Raw genomic sequence first — 21,800 nt, forward strand, 5'->3', positions numbered from 1 at the left:
TTAATTTCAAGAATAAGTTGATTACACTATCATTCAATACATAATAAAACAAGGTTTAATTTCAAGAATAAGTTGATTACACTATCATTCAATACATAATAAAACAAGGTTTAATTTCAAGAATAAGTTGATTACACTATCATTCAATACATAATAAAACAAGGTTTAATTTCAAGAATAAGTTGATTACACTATCATTCAATACATAATAAAACAAGGTTTAATTTCAAGAATAAGTTGATTACACTATCATTCAATACATAATAAAACAAGGTTTAATTTCAAGAATAAGTTGATTACACTATCATTCAATACATAATAAAACAAGGTTTAATTTCAAGAATAAGTTGATTACACTATCATTCAATACATAATAAAACAAGGTTTAATTTCAAGAATAAGTTGATTACACTATCATTCAATACATAATAAAACAAGGTTTAATTTCAAGAATAAGTTGATTACACTATCATTCAATACATAATAAAACAAGGTTTAATTTCAAGAATAAGTTGATTACACTATCATTCAATACATAATAAAACAAGGTTTAATTTCAAGAATAAGTTGATTACACTATCATTCAATACATAATAAAACAGGGTTTAATTTCAAGAATAAGTTGATTACACTATCATTCAATACATAATAAAACAGGGTTTAATTTCAAGAATAAGTTGATTACACTATCATTCAATACATAATAAAACAAGGTTTAATTTCAAGAATAAGTTGATTACACTATCATTCAATACATAATAAAACAAGGTTTAATTTCAAGAATAAGTTGATTACACTATCATTCAATACATAATAAAACAAGGTTTAATTTCAAGAATAAGTTGATTACACTATCATTCAATACATAATAAAACAAGGTTTAATTTCAAGAATAAGTTGATTACACTATCATTCAATACATAATAAAACAAGGTTTAATTTCAAGAATAAGTTGATTACACTATCATTCAATACATAATAAAACAAGGTTTAATTTCAAGAATAAGTTGATTACACTATCATTCAATACATAATAAAACAAGGTTTAATTTCAAGAATAAGTTGATTACACTATCATTCAATACATAATAAAACAAGGTTTAATTTCAAGAATAAGTTGATTACACTATCATTCAATACATAATAAAACAAGGTTTAATTTCAAGAATAAGTTGATTACACTATCATTCAATACATAATAAAACAAGGTTTAATTTCAAGAATAAGTTGATTACACTATCATTCAATACATAATAAAACAAGGTTTAATTTCAAGAATAAGTTGATTACACTATCATTCAATACATAATAAAACAAGGTTTAATTTCAAGAATAAGTTGATTACACTATCATTCAATACATAATAAAACAAGGTTTAATTTCAAGAATAAGTTGATTACACTATCATTCAATACATAATAAAACAAGGTTTAATTTCAAGAATAAGTTGATTACACTATCATTCAATACATAATAAAACAAGGTTTAATTTCAAGAATAAGTTGATTACACTATCATTCAATACATAATAAAACAAGGTTTAATTTCAAGAATAAGTTGATTACACTATCATTCAATACATAATAAAACAAGGTTTAATTTCAAGAATAAGTTGATTACACTATCATTCAATACATAATAAAACAAGGTTTAATTTCAAGAATAAGTTGATTACACTATCATTCAATACATAATAAAACACTATCATTCAATACATAATAAAACAAGGTTTAATTTCAAGAATAAGTTGATTACACTATCATTCAATACATAATAAAACAAGGTTTAATTTCAAGAATAAGTTGATTACACTATCATTCAATACATAATAAAACAAGGTTTAATTTCAAGAATAAGTTGATTACACTATCATTCAATACATAATAAAACAAGGTTTAATTTCAAGAATAAGTTGATTACACTATCATTCAATACATAATAAAACAAGGTTTAATTTCAAGAATAAGTTGATTACACTATCATTCAATACATAATAAAACAAGGTTTAATTTCAAGAATAAGTTGATTACACTATCATTCAGTACATAATAAAACAAGGTTTAATTTCAAGAATAAGTTGATTACACTATCATTCAATACATAATAAAACAGGGTTTAATTTCAAGAATAAGTTGATTACACTATCATTCAATACATAATAAAACAGGGTTTAATTTCAAGAATAAGTTGATTACACTATCATTCAATACATAATAAAACAGGGTTTAATTTCAAGAATAAGTTGATTACACTATCATTCAATACATAATAAAACAAGGTTTAATTTCAAGAATAAGTTGATTACACTATCATTCAATACATAATAAAACAAGGTTTAATTTCAAGAATAAGTTGATTACACTATCATTCAATACATAATAAAACAAGGTTTAATTTCAAGAATAAGTTGATTACACTATCATTCAATACATAATAAAACAAGGTTTAATTTCAAGAATAAGTTGATTACACTATCATTCAATACATAATAAAACAAGGTTTAATTTCAAGAATAAGTTGATTACACTATCATTCAATACATAATAAAACAAGGTTTAATTTCAAGAATAAGTTGATTACACTATCATTCAATACATAATAAAACAAGGTTTAATTTCAAGAATAAGTTGATTACACTATCATTCAATACATAATAAAACAAGGTTTAATTTCAAGAATAAGTTGATTACACTATCATTCAATACATAATAAAACAAGGTTTAATTTCAAGAATAAGTTGATTACACTATCATTCAATACATAATAAAACAAGGTTTAATTTCAAGAATAAGTTGATTACACTATCATTCAATACATAATAAAACAGGGTTTAATTTCAAGAATAAGTTGATTACACTATCATTCAATACATAATAAAACAGGGTTTAATTTCAAGAATAAGTTGATTACACTATCATTCAATACATAATAAAACAAGGTTTAATTTCAAGAATAAGTTGATTACACTATCATTCAATACATAATAAAACAAGGTTTAATTTCAAGAATAAGTTGATTACACTATCATTCAATACATAATAAAACAAGGGTTTAATTTCAAGAATAAGTTGATTACACTATCATTCAATACATAATAAAACAAGGTTTAATTTCAAGAATAAGTTGATTACACTATCATTCAATACATAATAAAACAAGGTTTAATTTCAAGAATAAGTTGATTACACTATCATTCAATACATAATAAAACAAGGTTTAATTTCAAGAATAAGTTGATTACACTATCATTCAATACATAATAAAACAAGGTTTAATTTCAAGAATAAGTTGATTACACTATCATTCAATACATAATAAAACAAGGTTTAATTTCAAGAATAAGTTGATTACACTATCATTCAATACATAATAAAACAAGGTTTAATTTCAAGAATAAGTTGATTACACTATCATTCAATACATAATAAAACAAGGTTTAATTTCAAGAATAAGTTGATTACACTATCATTCAATACATAATAAAACAAGGTTTAATTTCAAGAATAAGTTGATTACACTATCATTCAATACATAATAAAACAAGGTTTAATTTCAAGAATAAGTTGATTACACTATCATTCAATACATAATAAAACAAGGTTTAATTTCAAGAATAAGTTGATTACACTATCATTCAATACATAATAAAACAAGGTTTAATTTCAAGAATAAGTTGATTACACTATCATTCAATACATAATAAAACAAGGTTTAATTTCAAGAATAAGTTGATTACACTATCATTCAATACATAATAAAACAAGGGTTTAATTTCAAGAATAAGTTGATTACACTATCATTCAATACATAATAAAACAAGGTTTAATTTCAAGAATAAGTTGATTACACTATCATTCAATACATAATAAAACAAGGTTTAATTTCAAGAATAAGTTGATTACACTATCATTCAATACATAATAAAACAGGGTTTAATTTCAAGAATAAGTTGATTACACTATCATTCAATACATAATAAAACAGGGTTTAATTTCAAGAATAAGTTGATTACACTATCATTCAATACATAATAAAACAAGGTTTAATTTCAAGAATAAGTTGATTACACTATCATTCAATACATAATAAAACAAGGTTTAATTTCAAGAATAAGTTGATTACACTATCATTCAATACATAATAAAACAAGGTTTAATTTCAAGAATAAGTTGATTACACTATCATTCAATACATAATAAAACAAGGTTTAATTTCAAGAATAAGTTGATTACACTATCATTCAATACATAATAAAACAAGGTTTAATTTCAAGAATAAGTTGATTACACTATCATTCAATACATAATAAAACAAGGTTTAATTTCAAGAATAAGTTGATTACACTATCATTCAATACATAATAAAACAAGGTTTAATTTCAAGAATAAGTTGATTACACTATCATTCAATACATAATAAAACAAGGTTTAATTTCAAGAATAAGTTGATTACACTATCATTCAATACATAATAAAACAAGGTTTAATTTCAAGAATAAGTTGATTACACTATCATTCAATACATAATAAAACAAGGTTTAATTTCAAGAATAAGTTGATTACACTATCATTCAATACATAATAAAACAAGGTTTAATTTCAAGAATAAGTTGATTACACTATCATTCAATACATAATAAAACAAGGTTTAATTTCAAGAATAAGTTGATTACACTATCATTCAATACATAATAAAACAAGGTTTAATTTCAAGAATAAGTTGATTACACTATCATTCAATACATAATAAAACAAGGTTTAATTTCAAGAATAAGTTGATTACACTATCATTCAATACATAATAAAACAAGGTTTAATTTCAAGAATAAGTTGATTACACTATCATTCAATACATAATAAAACAAGGTTTAATTTCAAGAATAAGTTGATTACACTATCATTCAATACATAATAAAACAAGGTTTAATTTCAAGAATAAGTTGATTACACTATCATTCAATACATAATAAAACAAGGTTTAATTTCAAGAATAAGTTGATTACACTATCATTCAATACATAATAAAACAAGGTTTAATTTCAAGAATAAGTTGATTACACTATCATTCAATACATAATAAAACAAGGTTTAATTTCAAGAATAAGTTGATTACACTATCATTCAATACATAATAAAACAGGGTTTAATTTCAAGAATAAGTTGATTACACTATCATTCAATACATAATAAAACAGGGTTTAATTTCAAGAATAAGTTGATTACACTATCATTCAATACATAATAAAACAAGGTTTAATTTCAAGAATAAGTTGATTACACTATCATTCAATACATAATAAAACAAGGTTTAATTTCAAGAATAAGTTGATTACACTATCATTCAATACATAATAAAACAAGGTTTAATTTCAAGAATAAGTTGATTACACTATCATTCAATACATAATAAAACAAGGTTTAATTTCAAGAATAAGTTGATTACACTATCATTCAATACATAATAAAACAAGGTTTAATTTCAAGAATAAGTTGATTACACTATCATTCAATACATAATAAAACAAGGTTTAATTTCAAGAATAAGTTGATTACACTATCATTCAATACATAATAAAACAAGGTTTAATTTCAAGAATAAGTTGATTACACTATCATTCAATACATAATAAAACAAGGTTTAATTTCAAGAATAAGTTGATTACACTATCATTCAATACATAATAAAACAAGGTTTAATTTCAAGAATAAGTTGATTACACTATCATTCAATACATAATAAAACAAGGTTTAATTTCAAGAATAAGTTGATTACACTATCATTCAATACATAATAAAACAAGGTTTAATTTCAAGAATAAGTTGATTACACTATCATTCAATACATAATAAAACAAGGTTTAATTTCAAGAATAAGTTGATTACACTATCATTCAATACATAATAAAACAAGGTTTAATTTCAAGAATAAGTTGATTACACTATCATTCAATACATAATAAAACAAGGTTTAATTTCAAGAATAAGTTGATTACACTATCATTCAATACATAATAAAACAAGGTTTAATTTCAAGAATAAGTTGATTACACTATCATTCAATACATAATAAAACAAGGTTTAATTTCAAGAATAAGTTGATTACACTATCATTCAATACATAATAAAACAAGGTTTAATTTCAAGAATAAGTTGATTACACTATCATTCAATACATAATAAAACAAGGTTTAATTTCAAGAATAAGTTGATTACACTATCATTCAATACATAATAAAACAAGGTTTAATTTCAAGAATAAGTTGATTACACTATCATTCAATACATAATAAAACAAGGTTTAATTTCAAGAATAAGTTGATTACACTATCATTCAATACATAATAAAACAAGGTTTAATTTCAAGAATAAGTTGATTACACTATCATTCAATACATAATAAAACAAGGTTTAATTTCAAGAATAAGTTGATTACACTATCATTCAATACATAATAAAACAAGGTTTAATTTCAAGAATAAGTTGATTACACTATCATTCAATACATAATAAAACAAGGTTTAATTTCAAGAATAAGTTGATTACACTATCATTCAATACATAATAAAACAAGGTTTAATTTCAAGAATAAGTTGATTACACTATCATTCAATACATAATAAAACAAGGTTTAATTTCAAGAATAAGTTGATTACACTATCATTCAATACATAATAAAACAAGGTTTAATTTCAAGAATAAGTTGATTACACTATCATTCAATACATAATAAAACAAGGTTTAATTTCAAGAATAAGTTGATTACACTATCATTCAATACATAATAAAACAAGGTTTAATTTCAAGAATAAGTTGATTACACTATCATTCAATACATAATAAAACAAGGTTTAATTTCAAGAATAAGTTGATTACACTATCATTCAATACATAATAAAACAAGGTTTAATTTCAAGAATAAGTTGATTACACTATCATTCAATACATAATAAAACAGGGTTTAATTTCAAGAATAAGTTGATTACACTATCATTCAATACATAATAAAACAAGGTTTAATTTCAAGAATAAGTTGATTACACTATCATTCAATACATAATAAAACAAGGTTTAATTTCAAGAATAAGTTGATTACACTATCATTCAATACATAATAAAACAAGGTTTAATTTCAAGAATAAGTTGATTACACTATCATTCAATACATAATAAAACAAGGTTTAATTTCAAGAATAAGTTGATTACACTATCATTCAATACATAATAAAACAAGGTTTAATTTCAAGAATAAGTTGATTACACTATCATTCAATACATAATAAAACAAGGTTTAATTTCAAGAATAAGTTGATTACACTATCATTCAATACATAATAAAACAAGGTTTAATTTCAAGAATAAGTTGATTACACTATCATTCAATACATAATAAAACAAGGTTTAATTTCAAGAATAAGTTGATTACACTATCATTCAATACATAATAAAACAGGGTTTAATTTCAAGAATAAGTTGATTACACTATCATTCAATACATAATAAAACAGGGTTTAATTTCAAGAATAAGTTGATTACACTATCATTCAATACATAATAAAACAAGGTTTAATTTCAAGAATAAGTTGATTACACTATCATTCAATACATAATAAAACAAGGTTTAATTTCAAGAATAAGTTGATTACACTATCATTCAATACATAATAAAACAAGGTTTAATTTCAAGAATAAGTTGATTACACTATCATTCAATACATAATAAAACAAGGTTTAATTTCAAGAATAAGTTGATTACACTATCATTCAATACATAATAAAACAAGGTTTAATTTCAAGAATAAGTTGATTACACTATCATTCAATACATAATAAAACAAGGTTTAATTTCAAGAATAAGTTGATTACACTATCATTCAATACATAATAAAACAAGGTTTAATTTCAAGAATAAGTTGATTACACTATCATTCAATACATAATAAAACAGGGTTTAATTTCAAGAATAAGTTGATTACACTATCATTCAATACATAATAAAACAGGGTTTAATTTCAAGAATAAGTTGATTACACTATCATTCAATACATAATAAAACAAGGTTTAATTTCAAGAATAAGTTGATTACACTATCATTCAATACATAATAAAACAAGGTTTAATTTCAAGAATAAGTTGATTACACTATCATTCAATACATAATAAAACAAGGTTTAATTTCAAGAATAAGTTGATTACACTATCATTCAATACATAATAAAACAAGGTTTAATTTCAAGAATAAGTTGATTACACTATCATTCAATACATAATAAAACAAGGTTTAATTTCAAGAATAAGTTGATTACACTATCATTCAATACATAATAAAACAAGGTTTAATTTCAAGAATAAGTTGATTACACTATCATTCAATACATAATAAAACAAGGTTTAATTTCAAGAATAAGTTGATTACACTATCATTCAATACATAATAAAACAAGGTTTAATTTCAAGAATAAGTTGATTACACTATCATTCAATACATAATAAAACAGGGTTTAATTTCAAGAATAAGTTGATTACACTATCATTCAATACATAATAAAACAAGGTTTAATTTCAAGAATAAGTTGATTACACTATCATTCAATACATAATAAAACAAGGTTTAATTTCAAGAATAAGTTGATTACACTATCATTCAATACATAATAAAACAAGGTTTAATTTCAAGAATAAGTTGATTACACTATCATTCAATACATAATAAAACAAGGTTTAATTTCAAGAATAAGTTGATTACACTATCATTCAATACATAATAAAACAGGGTTTAATTTCAAGAATAAGTTGATTACACTATCATTCAATACATAATAAAACAAGGTTTAATTTCAAGAATAAGTTGATTACACTATCATTCAATACATAATAAAACAAGGTTTAATTTCAAGAATAAGTTGATTACACTATCATTCAATACATAATAAAACAAGGTTTAATTTCAAGAATAAGTTGATTACACTATCATTCAATACATAATAAAACAAGGTTTAATTTCAAGAATAAGTTGATTACACTATCATTCAATACATAATAAAACAAGGTTTAATTTCAAGAATAAGTTGATTACACTATCATTCAATACATAATAAAACAAGGTTTAATTTCAAGAATAAGTTGATTACACTATCATTCAATACATAATAAAACAAGGTTTAATTTCAAGAATAAGTTGATTACACTATCATTCAATACATAATAAAACAGGGTTTAATTTCAAGAATAAGTTGATTACACTATCATTCAATACATAATAAAACAAGGTTTAATTTCAAGAATAAGTTGATTACACTATCATTCAATACATAATAAAACAAGGTTTAATTTCAAGAATAAGTTGATTACACTATCATTCAATACATAATAAAACAAGGTTTAATTTCAAGAATAAGTTGATTACACTATCATTCAATACATAATAAAACAAGGTTTAATTTCAAGAATAAGTTGATTACACTATCATTCAATACATAATAAAACAAGGTTTAATTTCAAGAATAAGTTGATTACACTATCATTCAATACATAATAAAACAGGGTTTAATTTCAAGAATAAGTTGATTACACTATCATTCAATACATAATAAAACAAGGTTTAATTTCAAGAATAAGTTGATTACACTATCATTCAATACATAATAAAACAAGGTTTAATTTCAAGAATAAGTTGATTACACTATCATTCAATACATAATAAAACAAGGTTTAATTTCAAGAATAAGTTGATTACACTATCATTCAATACATAATAAAACAGGGTTTAATTTCAAGAATAAGTTGATTACACTATCATTCAATACATAATAAAACAAGGTTTAATTTCAAGAATAAGTTGATTACACTATCATTCAATACATAATAAAACAAGGTTTAATTTCAAGAATAAGTTGATTACACTATCATTCAATACATAATAAAACAAGGTTTAATTTCAAGAATAAGTTGATTACACTATCATTCAATACATAATAAAACAAGGTTTAATTTCAAGAATAAGTTGATTACACTATCATTCAATACATAATAAAACAAGGTTTAATTTCAAGAATAAGTTGATTACACTATCATTCAATACATAATAAAACAAGGTTTAATTTCAAGAATAAGTTGATTACACTATCATTCAATACATAATAAAACAAGGTTTAATTTCAAGAATAAGTTGATTACACTATCATTCAATACATAATAAAACAAGGTTTAATTTCAAGAATAAGTTGATTACACTATCATTCAATACATAATAAAACAAGGTTTAATTTCAAGAATAAGTTGATTACACTATCATTCAATACATAATAAAACAAGGTTTAATTTCAAGAATAAGTTGATTACACTATCATTCAATACATAATAAAACAAGGTTTAATTTCAAGAATAAGTTGATTACACTATCATTCAATACATAATAAAACAAGGTTTAATTTCAAGAATAAGTTGATTACACTATCATTCAATACATAATAAAACAAGGTTTAATTTCAAGAATAAGTTGATTACACTATCATTCAATACATAATAAAACAAGGTTTAATTTCAAGAATAAGTTGATTACACTATCATTCAATACATAATAAAACAAGGTTTAATTTCAAGAATAAGTTGATTACACTATCATTCAATACATAATAAAACAAGGTTTAATTTCAAGAATAAGTTGATTACACTATCATTCAATACATAATAAAACAGGGTTTAATTTCAAGAATAAGTTGATTACACTATCATTCAATACATAATAAAACAAGGTTTAATTTCAAGAATAAGTTGATTACACTATCATTCAATACATAATAAAACAAGGTTTAATTTCAAGAATAAGTTGATTACACTATCATTCAATACATAATAAAACAAGGTTTAATTTCAAGAATAAGTTGATTACACTATCATTCAATACATAATAAAACAGGGTTTAATTTCAAGAATAAGTTGATTACACTATCATTCAATACATAATAAAACAAGGTTTAATTTCAAGAATAAGTTGATTACACTATCATTCAATACATAATAAAACAAGGTTTAATTTCAAGAATAAGTTGATTACACTATATCATTCAATACATAATAAAACAAGGTTTAATTTCAAGAATAAGTTGATTACACTATCATTCAATACATAATAAAACAAGGTTTAATTTCAAGAATAAGTTGATTACACTATCATTCAATACATAATAAAACAGGGTTTAATTTCAAGAATAAGTTGATTACACTATCATTCAATACATAATAAAACAAGGTTTAATTTCAAGAATAAGTTGATTACACTATCATTCAATACATAATAAAACAAGGTTTAATTTCAAGAATAAGTTGATTACACTATCATTCAATACATAATAAAACAAGGTTTAATTTCAAGAATAAGTTGATTACACTATCATTCAATACATAATAAAACAAGGTTTAATTTCAAGAATAAGTTGATTACACTATCATTCAATACATAATAAAACAAGGTTTAATTTCAAGAATAAGTTGATTACACTATCATTCAATACATAATAAAACAAGGTTTAATTTCAAGAATAAGTTGATTACACTATCATTCAATACATAATAAAACAAGGTTTAATTTCAAGAATAAGTTGATTACACTATCATTCAATACATAATAAAACAGGGTTTAATTTCAAGAATAAGTTGATTACACTATCATTCAATACATAATAAAACAAGGTTTAATTTCAAGAATAAGTTGATTACACTATCATTCAATACATAATAAAACAAGGTTTAATTTCAAGAATAAGTTGATTACACTATCATTCAATACATAATAAAACAAGGTTTAATTTCAAGAATAAGTTGATTACACTATCATTCAATACATAATAAAACAAGGTTTAATTTCAAGAATAAGTTGATTACACTATCATTCAATACATAATAAAACAAGGTTTAATTTCAAGAATAAGTTGATTACACTATCATTCAATACATAATAAAACAAGGTTTAATTTCAAGAATAAGTTGATTACACTATCATTCAATACATAATAAAACAAGGTTTAATTTCAAGAATAAGTTGATTACACTATCATTCAATACATAATAAAACAAGGTTTAATTTCAAGAATAAGTTGATTACACTATCATTCAATACATAATAAAACAAGGTTTAATTTCAAGAATAAGTTGATTACACTATCATTCAATACATAATAAAACAAGGTTTAATTTCAAGAATAAGTTGATTACACTATCATTCAATACATAATAAAACAAGGTTTAATTTCAAGAATAAGTTGATTACACTATCATTCAATACATAATAAAACAAGGTTTAATTTCAAGAATAAGTTGATTACACTATCATTCAATACATAATAAAACAAGGTTTAATTTCAAGAATAAGTTGATTACACTATCATTCAATACATAATAAAACAAGGTTTAATTTCAAGAATAAGTTGATTACACTATCATTCAATACATAATAAAACAAGGTTTAATTTCAAGAATAAGTTGATTACACTATCATTCAATACATAATAAAACAAGGTTTAATTTCAAGAATAAGTTGATTACACTATCATTCAATACATAATAAAACAAGGTTTAATTTCAAGAATAAGTTGATTACACTATCATTCAATACATAATAAAACAAGGTTTAATTTCAAGAATAAGTTGATTACACTATCATTCAATACATAATAAAACAAGGTTTAATTTCAAGAATAAGTTGATTACACTATCATTCAATACATAATAAAACAAGGTTTAATTTCAAGAATAAGTTGATTACACTATCATTCAATACATAATAAAACAAGGTTTAATTTCAAGAATAAGTTGATTACACTATCATTCAATACACTAATAAAACAAGGTTTAATTTCAAGAATAAGTTGATTACACTATCATTCAATACATAATAAAACAAGGTTTAATTTCAAGAATAAGTTGATTACACTATCATTCAATACATAATAAAACAAGGTTTAATTTCAAGAATAAGTTGATTACACTATCATTCAATACATAATAAAACAAGGTTTAATTTCAAGAATAAGTTGATTACACTATCATTCAATACATAATAAAACAGGGTTTAATTTCAAGAATAAGTTGATTACACTATCATTCAATACATAATAAAACAAATAAGTTGGTTTAATTTCAAGAATAAGTTGATTACACTATCATTCAATACATAATAAAACAAGGTTTAATTTCAAGAATAAGTTGATTACACTATCATTCAATACATAATAAAACAAGGTTTAATTTCAAGAATAAGTTGATTACACTATCATTCAATACATAATAAAACAGGGTTTAATTTCAAGAATAAGTTGATTACACTATCATTCAATACATAATAAAACAGGGTTTAATTTCAAGAATAAGTTGATTACACTATCATTCAATACATAATAAAACAGGGTTTAATTTCAAGAATAAGTTGATTACACTATCATTCAATACATAATAAAACAAGGTTTAATTTCAAGAATAAGTTGATTACACTATCATTCAATACATAATAAAACAGGGTTTAATTTCAAGAATAAGTTGATTACACTATCATTCAATACATAATAAAACAGGGTTTAATTTCAAGAATAAGTTGATTACACTATCATTCAATACATAATAAAACAAGGTTTAATTTCAAGAATAAGTTGATTACACTATCATTCAATACATAATAAAACAAGGTTTAATTTCAAGAATAAGTTGATTACACTATCATTCAATACATAATAAAACAAGGTTTAATTTCAAGAATAAGTTGATTACACTATCATTCAATACATAATAAAACAAGGTTTAATTTCAAGAATAAGTTGATTACACTATCATTCAATACATAATAAAACAGGGTTTAATTTCAAGAATAAGTTGATTACACTATCATTCAATACATAATAAAACAAGGTTTAATTTCAAGAATAAGTTGATTACACTATCATTCAATACATAATAAAACAAGGTTTAATTTCAAGAATAAGTTGATTACACTATCATTCAATACATAATAAAACAAGGTTTAATTTCAAGAATAAGTTGATTACACTATCATTCAATACATAATAAAACAAGGTTTAATTTCAAGAATAAGTTGATTACACTATCATTCAATACATAATAAAACAAGGTTTAATTTCAAGAATAAGTTGATTACACTATCATTCAATACATAATAAAACAAGGTTTAATTTCAAGAATAAGTTGATTACACTATCATTCAATACATAATAAAACAGGGTTTAATTTCAAGAATAAGTTGATTACACTATCATTCAATACATAATAAAACAGGGTTTAATTTCAAGAATAAGTTGATTACACTATCATTCAATACGTAATAAAACAAGGTTTAATTTCAAGAATAAGTTGATTACACTATCATTCAATACGTAATAAAACAAGGTTTAATTTCAAGAATAAGTTGATTACAGTATCATTCAATACATAATAAAACAAGGTTTAATTTCAAGAATAAGTTGATTACACTATCATTCAATACATAATAAAACAGGGTTTAATTTCAAGAATAAGTTGATTACACTATCATTCAATACATAATAAAACAAGGTTTAATTTCAAGAATAAGTTGATTACACTATCATTCAATACATAATAAAACAAGGTTTAATTTCAAGAATAAGTTGATTACACTATCATTCAATACATAATAAAACAAGGTTTAATTTCAAGAATAAGTTGATTACACTATCATTCAATACATAATAAAACAGGGTTTAATTTCAAGAATAAGTTGATTACACTATCATTCAATACATAATAAAACAGGGTTTAATTTCAAGAATAAGTTGATTACAGTATCATTCAATACATAATAAAACAGGGTTTAATTTCAAGAATAAGTTGATTACACTATCATTCAATTCGTAATAAAACAAGGTTTAATTTCAAGAATAAGTTGATTACACTATCATTCAATACATTATAAAACAGGGTTTAATTTCAAGAATAAGTTGATTACACTATCATTCAATACATAATAAAACAGGGTTTAATTTCAAGAATAAGTTGATTACACTATCATTCAATACATAATAAAACAAGGTTTAATTTCAAGAATAAGTTGATTACACTATCATTCAATACATAATAAAACAAGGTTTAATTTCAAGAATAAGTTGATTACACTATCATTCAATACATAATAAAACAAGGTTTAATTTCAAGAATAAGTTGATTACACTATCATTCAATACATAATAAAACAGGGTTTAATTTCAAGAATAAGTTGATTACACTATCATTCAATACATAATAAAACAGGGTTTAATTTCAAGAATAAGTTGATTACACTATCATTCAATTCGTAATAAAACAAGGTTTAATTTCAAGAATAAGTTGATTACACTATCATTCAATACATAACAAAACAAGGTTTAATTTCAAGAATAAGTTGATTACACTATCATTCAATACGTAATAAAACAAGGTTTAATTTCAAGAATAAGTTGATTACACTATCATTCAATACGTAATAAAACAAGGTTTAATTTCAAGAATAAGTTGATTACAGTATCATTCAATACATAATAAAACAAGGTTTAATTTCAAGAATAAGTTGATTACACTATCATTCAATACATTATAAAACAGGGTTTAATTTCAAGAATAAGTTGATTACACTATCATTCAATACCAAATAAAACAGGGTTTAATTTCAAGAATAAGTTGATTACACTATCATTCAATTCGTAATAAAACAGGGTTTAATTTCAAGAATAAGTTGATTACACTATCATTCAATTCGTAATAAAACAAGGTTTAATTTCAAGAATAAGTTGTTTACACTATCATTCAATACGTAATAAAACAAGGTTTAATTTCAAGAATAAGTTGATTACAGTATCATTCAATACATAATAAAACAAGGTTTAATTTCAAGAATAAGTTGATTACACTATCATTCAATACATAATAAAACAGGGTTTAATTTCAAGAATAAGTTGATTACACTATCATTCAATTCCTAATAAAACAAGGTTTAATTTCAAGAATAAGTTGATTACAGTATCATTCAATACATAATAAAACAAGGTTTAATTTCAAGAATAAGTTGATTACACTATCATTCAATACATTATAAAACAGGGTTTAATTTCAAGAATAAGTTGATTACACTATCATTCAATACCAAATAAAACAGGGTTTAATTTCAAGAATAAGTTGATTACACTATCATTCAATTCGTAATAAAACAGGGTTTAATTTCAAGAATAAGTTGATTACATTATCATTCAATTCGTAATAAAACAAGGTTTAATTTCAAGAATAAGTTGTTTACACTATCATTCAATACGTAATAAAACAAGGTTTAATTTCAAGAATAAGTTGATTACAGTATCATTCAATACATAATAAAACAAGGTTTAATTTCAAGAATAAGTTGATTACACTATCATTCAATACATAATAAAACAGGGTTTAATTTCAAGAATAAGTTGATTACACTATCATTCAATACATAATAAAAGAAGGTTTAATTTCAAGAATAAGTTGATTACACTATCATTCAATACATAATAAAACAAGGTTTAATTTCAAGAATAAGTTGATTACACTATCATTCAATACATAATAAAACAAGGTTTAATTTCAAGAATAAGTTGATTACACTATCATTCAATACATAATAAAACAGGGTTTAATTTCAAGAATAAGTTGATTACACTATCATTCAATACATAATAAAACAGGGTTTAATTTCAAGAATAAGTTGATTACAGTATCATTCAATACATAATAAAACAGGGTTTAATTTCAAGAATAAGTTGATTACACTATCATTCAATTCGTAATAAAACAAGGTTTAATTTCAAGAATAAGTTGATTACAGTATCATTCAATACATAATAAAACAAGGTTTAATTTCAAGAATAAGTTGATTACACTATCATTCAATACATAATAAAACAGGGTTTAATTTCAAGAATAAGTTGATTACACTATCATTCAATACATAATAAAACAGGGTTTAATTTCAAGAATAAGTTGATTACACTATCATTCAATACATAATAAAACAAGGTTTAATTTCAAGAATAAGTTGATTACAGTATCATTCAATACATAATAAAACAAGGTTTAATTTCAAGAATAAGTTGATTACACTATTATTCAATACATAACAAAACAAGGTTTAATTTCAAGAATAAGTTGATTACACTATCATTCAATACGTAATAAAACAAGGTTTAATTTCAAGAATAAGTTGATTACACTATCATTCAATACGTAATAAAACAAGGTTTAATTTCAAGAATAAGTTGATTACAGTATCCTTCAATACAAAATAAAACAAGGTTTAATTTCAAGAATAAGTTGATTACACTATCATTCAATACATTATAAAACAGGGTTTAATTTCAAGAATAAGTTGATTACACTATCATTCAATACATAATAAAACAGGGTTTAATTTCAAGAATAAGTTGATTACACTATCATTCAATACATAATAAAACAAGGTTTAATTTCAAGAATAAGTTGATTACACTATCACTCAGTACATAATAAAACAAGGTTTAATTTCAAGAATAAGTTGATTACACTATCATTCAAGACATAATAAAAGAAGGTTTAATTTCAAGAATAAGTTGATTACACTATCATTCAATACATAAGAAAACAGGGTTTAATTTCAAGAAAAAGTTGATTACAGTATCATTCAATACATAATAAAACAAGGTTTAATTTCAAGAATAAGTTGATTACAGTATCATTCAATACATAATAAAACAAGGTTTAATTTCAAGAATAAGTTGATTACACTATCATTCAATACATAATAAAACAAGGTTTAATTTCAAGAATAACTTGATTACACTATCATTCAATACATAATAAAACAAGGTTTATTTTCAAGAATAAGTTGATTACACTATCATTCAATACATAATAAAACAGGGTTTAATTTCAAGAATAAGTTGATTACACTATCATTCAATACATAATAAAACAGGGTTTAATTTCAAGAATAAGTTGATTACACTATCATTCATTCGTAATAAAACAAGGTTTAATTTCAAGAATAAGTTGATTACACTATCATTCAATACGTAATAAAACAAGGTTTAATTTCAAGAATAAGTTGATTACAGTATCATTCAATACATAATAAAACAGGGTTAATTTCAAGTATAAGTTGATTACACTACAATTCAATACATAATAAAACAGGGTTTAATTTCAAGAATAAGTTGATTACACTATAATTTAATACATAATAAAACAGGGTTTAATTTCAAGAATAAGTTGATTACACTCTCATTCAATACATAATAAAACAAGATTTAATTTCAAGAATAAGTTGATTACACTATCATTCAATACATAATAAAACAGGGTTTAATTTCAAGAATAAGTTGATTACACTATCATTCAATACATAATAAAACAGTGTTTAATTTTAAGAATAAGTTGATTACACTATCATTCAATTCGTAATAAAACAAGGTTTAATTTCAAGAATAAGTTGATTACAGTATCATTCAATACATAATAAAACAGGGTTTAATTTCAAGAATAAGTTGATTACACTATAATTCAATAGATAATAACACAAGGTTTAATTTCAAGAATAAGTTGATTACACTATCATTCAATTCGTAATAAAACAGGGTTTAATTTCAAGAATAAGTTGATTACACTATCATTCAATTCGTAATAAAACAAGGTTTAATTTCAAGAATAAGTTGTTTACACTATCATTCAATACGTAATAAAATAAGGTTTAATTTCAAGAATAAGTTGTTTACACTATCATTCAATACGTAATAAAACAAGGTTTAATTTCAAGAATAAGTTGATTACAGTATCATTCAATACATAATAAAACAAGGTTTAATTTCAAGAATAAGTTGATTACACTATCATTCAATACATAATAAAAGAAGGTTTAATTTCAAGAATAAGTTGATTACACTATCATTCAATACCTAATAAAACAAGGTTTAATTTCAAGAATAAGTTGATTACACTATCATTCAATACATAAGAAAACAGGGTTTAATTTCAAGAATAAGTTGATTACACTATCATTCAATACATAATAAAACAGGGTTTAATTTCAAGAATAAGTTGATTACACTATCATTCAATTCGTAATAAAACAAGGTTTAATTTCAAGAATAAGTTGATTACACTATCATTCAATACGTAATAAAACAAGGTTTAATTTCAAGAATAAGTTGATTACAGTATCATTCAATACATAATAAAACAGGGTTAATTTCAAGTATAAGTTGATTACACTATAATTCAATACATAATAAAACAGGGTTTAATTTCAAGAATAAGTTGATTATACTGTCATTCAATACATAATAAAATAGGGTATAATTTCAAGAATAAGTTGATTACAGTATCATTCAATACGTAATAAAACAAGGTTTAATTTCAAGAATAAGTTGATTACACTATCATTCAATACATAATAAAACAAGGTTTAATTTCAAGAATAAGTTGATTACACTGTCATTCAATACATAATAAAACAGAGTTTAATTTCAAGAATAAGTTGATTACAGTATCATTCAATACATAATAAAACAGGGTTAATTTCAAGTATAAGTTGATTACACTATAATTCAATACATAATAAAACAGGGTTTAATTTCAAGAATAAGTTGATTGCACTATCATTCAATTCGTAATAAAACAAGTTTTAATTTCAAGAATAAGTTGATTACAGTATCATTGAATACATAATAAAACAAGGTTTAATTTTAAGAATAAGTTGATTACACTATCATTGAATACATAATAAAACAAGGTTTAATTTCAAGAATAAGTTGATTACACTATCATTCAATACATAATAAAACAGAGTTTAATTTCAAGAATAAGTTGATTACACTATCATTCAATACATAATAAAACAGGGTTTAATTTCAAGAATAAGTTGATTACATTATCATTCAATTCGTAATAAAACAAGGTTTAATTTCAAGAATAGGTTGATTACACTATCATTCAATACATAATAAAACAAGGTTTAATTTCAAGAATAAGTTGATTACACTATCATTCAATACATAATTAAACAGGGTTTAATTTCAAGAATAAGTTGATTACACTATCATTCAGTACATAATAAAAGAAGGTTTAATTTCAAGAATAAGTTGATTACACTATTATTCAATACATAATAAAACAGGGTATAATTTCAAGAATAAGTTGATTACACTATCATTCAATACATAATAAAACAAGGTTTATCTCTTACATTATGTAAAACCTTATTTCAGAATTCCACAGATAGCCTTATTTCGAACTGTTCGTTCACGTCGTGGCAGACCACAGTCAGCTGTGACTCGGGTGTCTATGAACTAGACGAAGAATACGCTTTTGTTATCACAGAATATTCGACACCGGATAAGATTGATGTTGTAGAACAAGAGTTTAAACCTGTTGACCTGGGTAAGTAAAGACGTAAGTCATCAGACAGTGTACCATTAGGATGTGATTATTGTTGATAAATCCAGGTTGTGGGACAATAGTTTAAGTCTGTTGTGTACGTAGGTAGGAAAAGTAGCGTTCTATGAGACAATATACCATTTTGTCCATATTTGGTTACATCGTGTAAGTGGTATTTAATTATAATTTCTTTTTATCTTGAATATCAGGTTTGAATCACCGTCGTACCAGATATGCTTGTCTTTTCAATGTGGGAGAACTCTGATATAACAGTGCATTATTTACTGGCAGAAGAGTTGTTCAAAAGGTGGTGGTTGGGGGTGTTGACCAGCTGTTTTGTCTCTCCTTTATTACTGCTAATTTATGTGCGTCTATAGGAGATATCCCTCGTGTATCATTAGGAGAAATTAGGAAGGAGAAACAACCCAGATCTTCTGCGTTACAAAGATTTATAAGTTGAAGGAAATGTGTTCACAAAGAAATGTTTATACAATCTCAAATTTCTGAACATTTGTCAATTTTAATGACAAAGAAAACGAATTTTCTGAAGATTGGCAAATACACGATTGTATAACATTTCTTAAATACACGATTGTATAACATTTCGTAAATACACGATTGTATAACATTTCTTAAATACACGATTGTATAACATTTCGTAAATACACGATTGTATAACATTTCGTAAATACACGATTGTATAACATTTGTTAAATACACGATTGTATAACATTTGTTAAATACACGATTGTATAACATTTGTTAAATACACGATTGTATAACATTTCGTAAATACACGATTGTATAACATTTCGTAAATACACGATTGAATAACATTTCTTAAATACACGATTGAATAACATTTCTTAAATACACGATTGAATAACATTTCTTAAATACACGATTGAATAACATTTCGTAAATACACGATTGAATAACATTTCTTAAATACACGATTGTATAACATTTCGTAAATACACGATTGTATAACATTTCTTAAATGGTTAGAGAAGCCCTCGAATAGCTTTGTGCGAAATTCAGAAACAAACAAACAATGTACAGCACCACCATCGTGTTCTTTTGGTAAATATATTCATTTTATTTTCCACACAGTCACCGGTGTTTATCGTGGTGTTGTCCGTGCTCTACTCTTTAAATGTATTCGTGTAATTTCAAATATTCAAACATCGTGTTACAAATATGGTAAAATATGCAAAACAATTAACATAATAATAAATTCACATAACTCATCAGTTCGACAAGGATGTGAACTCAACATTTCCACCTGATAATATAAACCTGTGGTATGTCCAGTTTTTGTAATTGAATTCCTTGCTCAAACTGTCATGTTATTGTTATCTTTCCAAGTATTGTAATATC

The 21,800-nt window shown here is 23.1% G+C and overlaps 1 protein-coding gene across 2 annotated transcripts in view; it reads left to right on the forward strand.

Annotated features, from left to right (window-relative positions):
* The window catches only part of LOC143229924 (uncharacterized), a 121,005-nt gene that overhangs the window by 42,984 nt on the left and 56,221 nt on the right, over nt 1-21,800 (forward strand). For both annotated transcript variants that reach the window (XM_076462793.1, XM_076462794.1), the window contains exon 3: nt 20,252-20,423. In XM_076462793.1, the coding sequence (XP_076318908.1) occupies nt 20,252-20,423 (172 nt within the window). The remainder of the gene's footprint in view (nt 1-20,251; nt 20,424-21,800) is intronic.

Source organism: Tachypleus tridentatus, chromosome 10, assembly GCF_004210375.1.
Source record: "Tachypleus tridentatus isolate NWPU-2018 chromosome 10, ASM421037v1, whole genome shotgun sequence".
In the NCBI taxonomy this organism is placed as follows: Eukaryota; Metazoa; Arthropoda; class Merostomata; order Xiphosura; family Limulidae; genus Tachypleus; species Tachypleus tridentatus.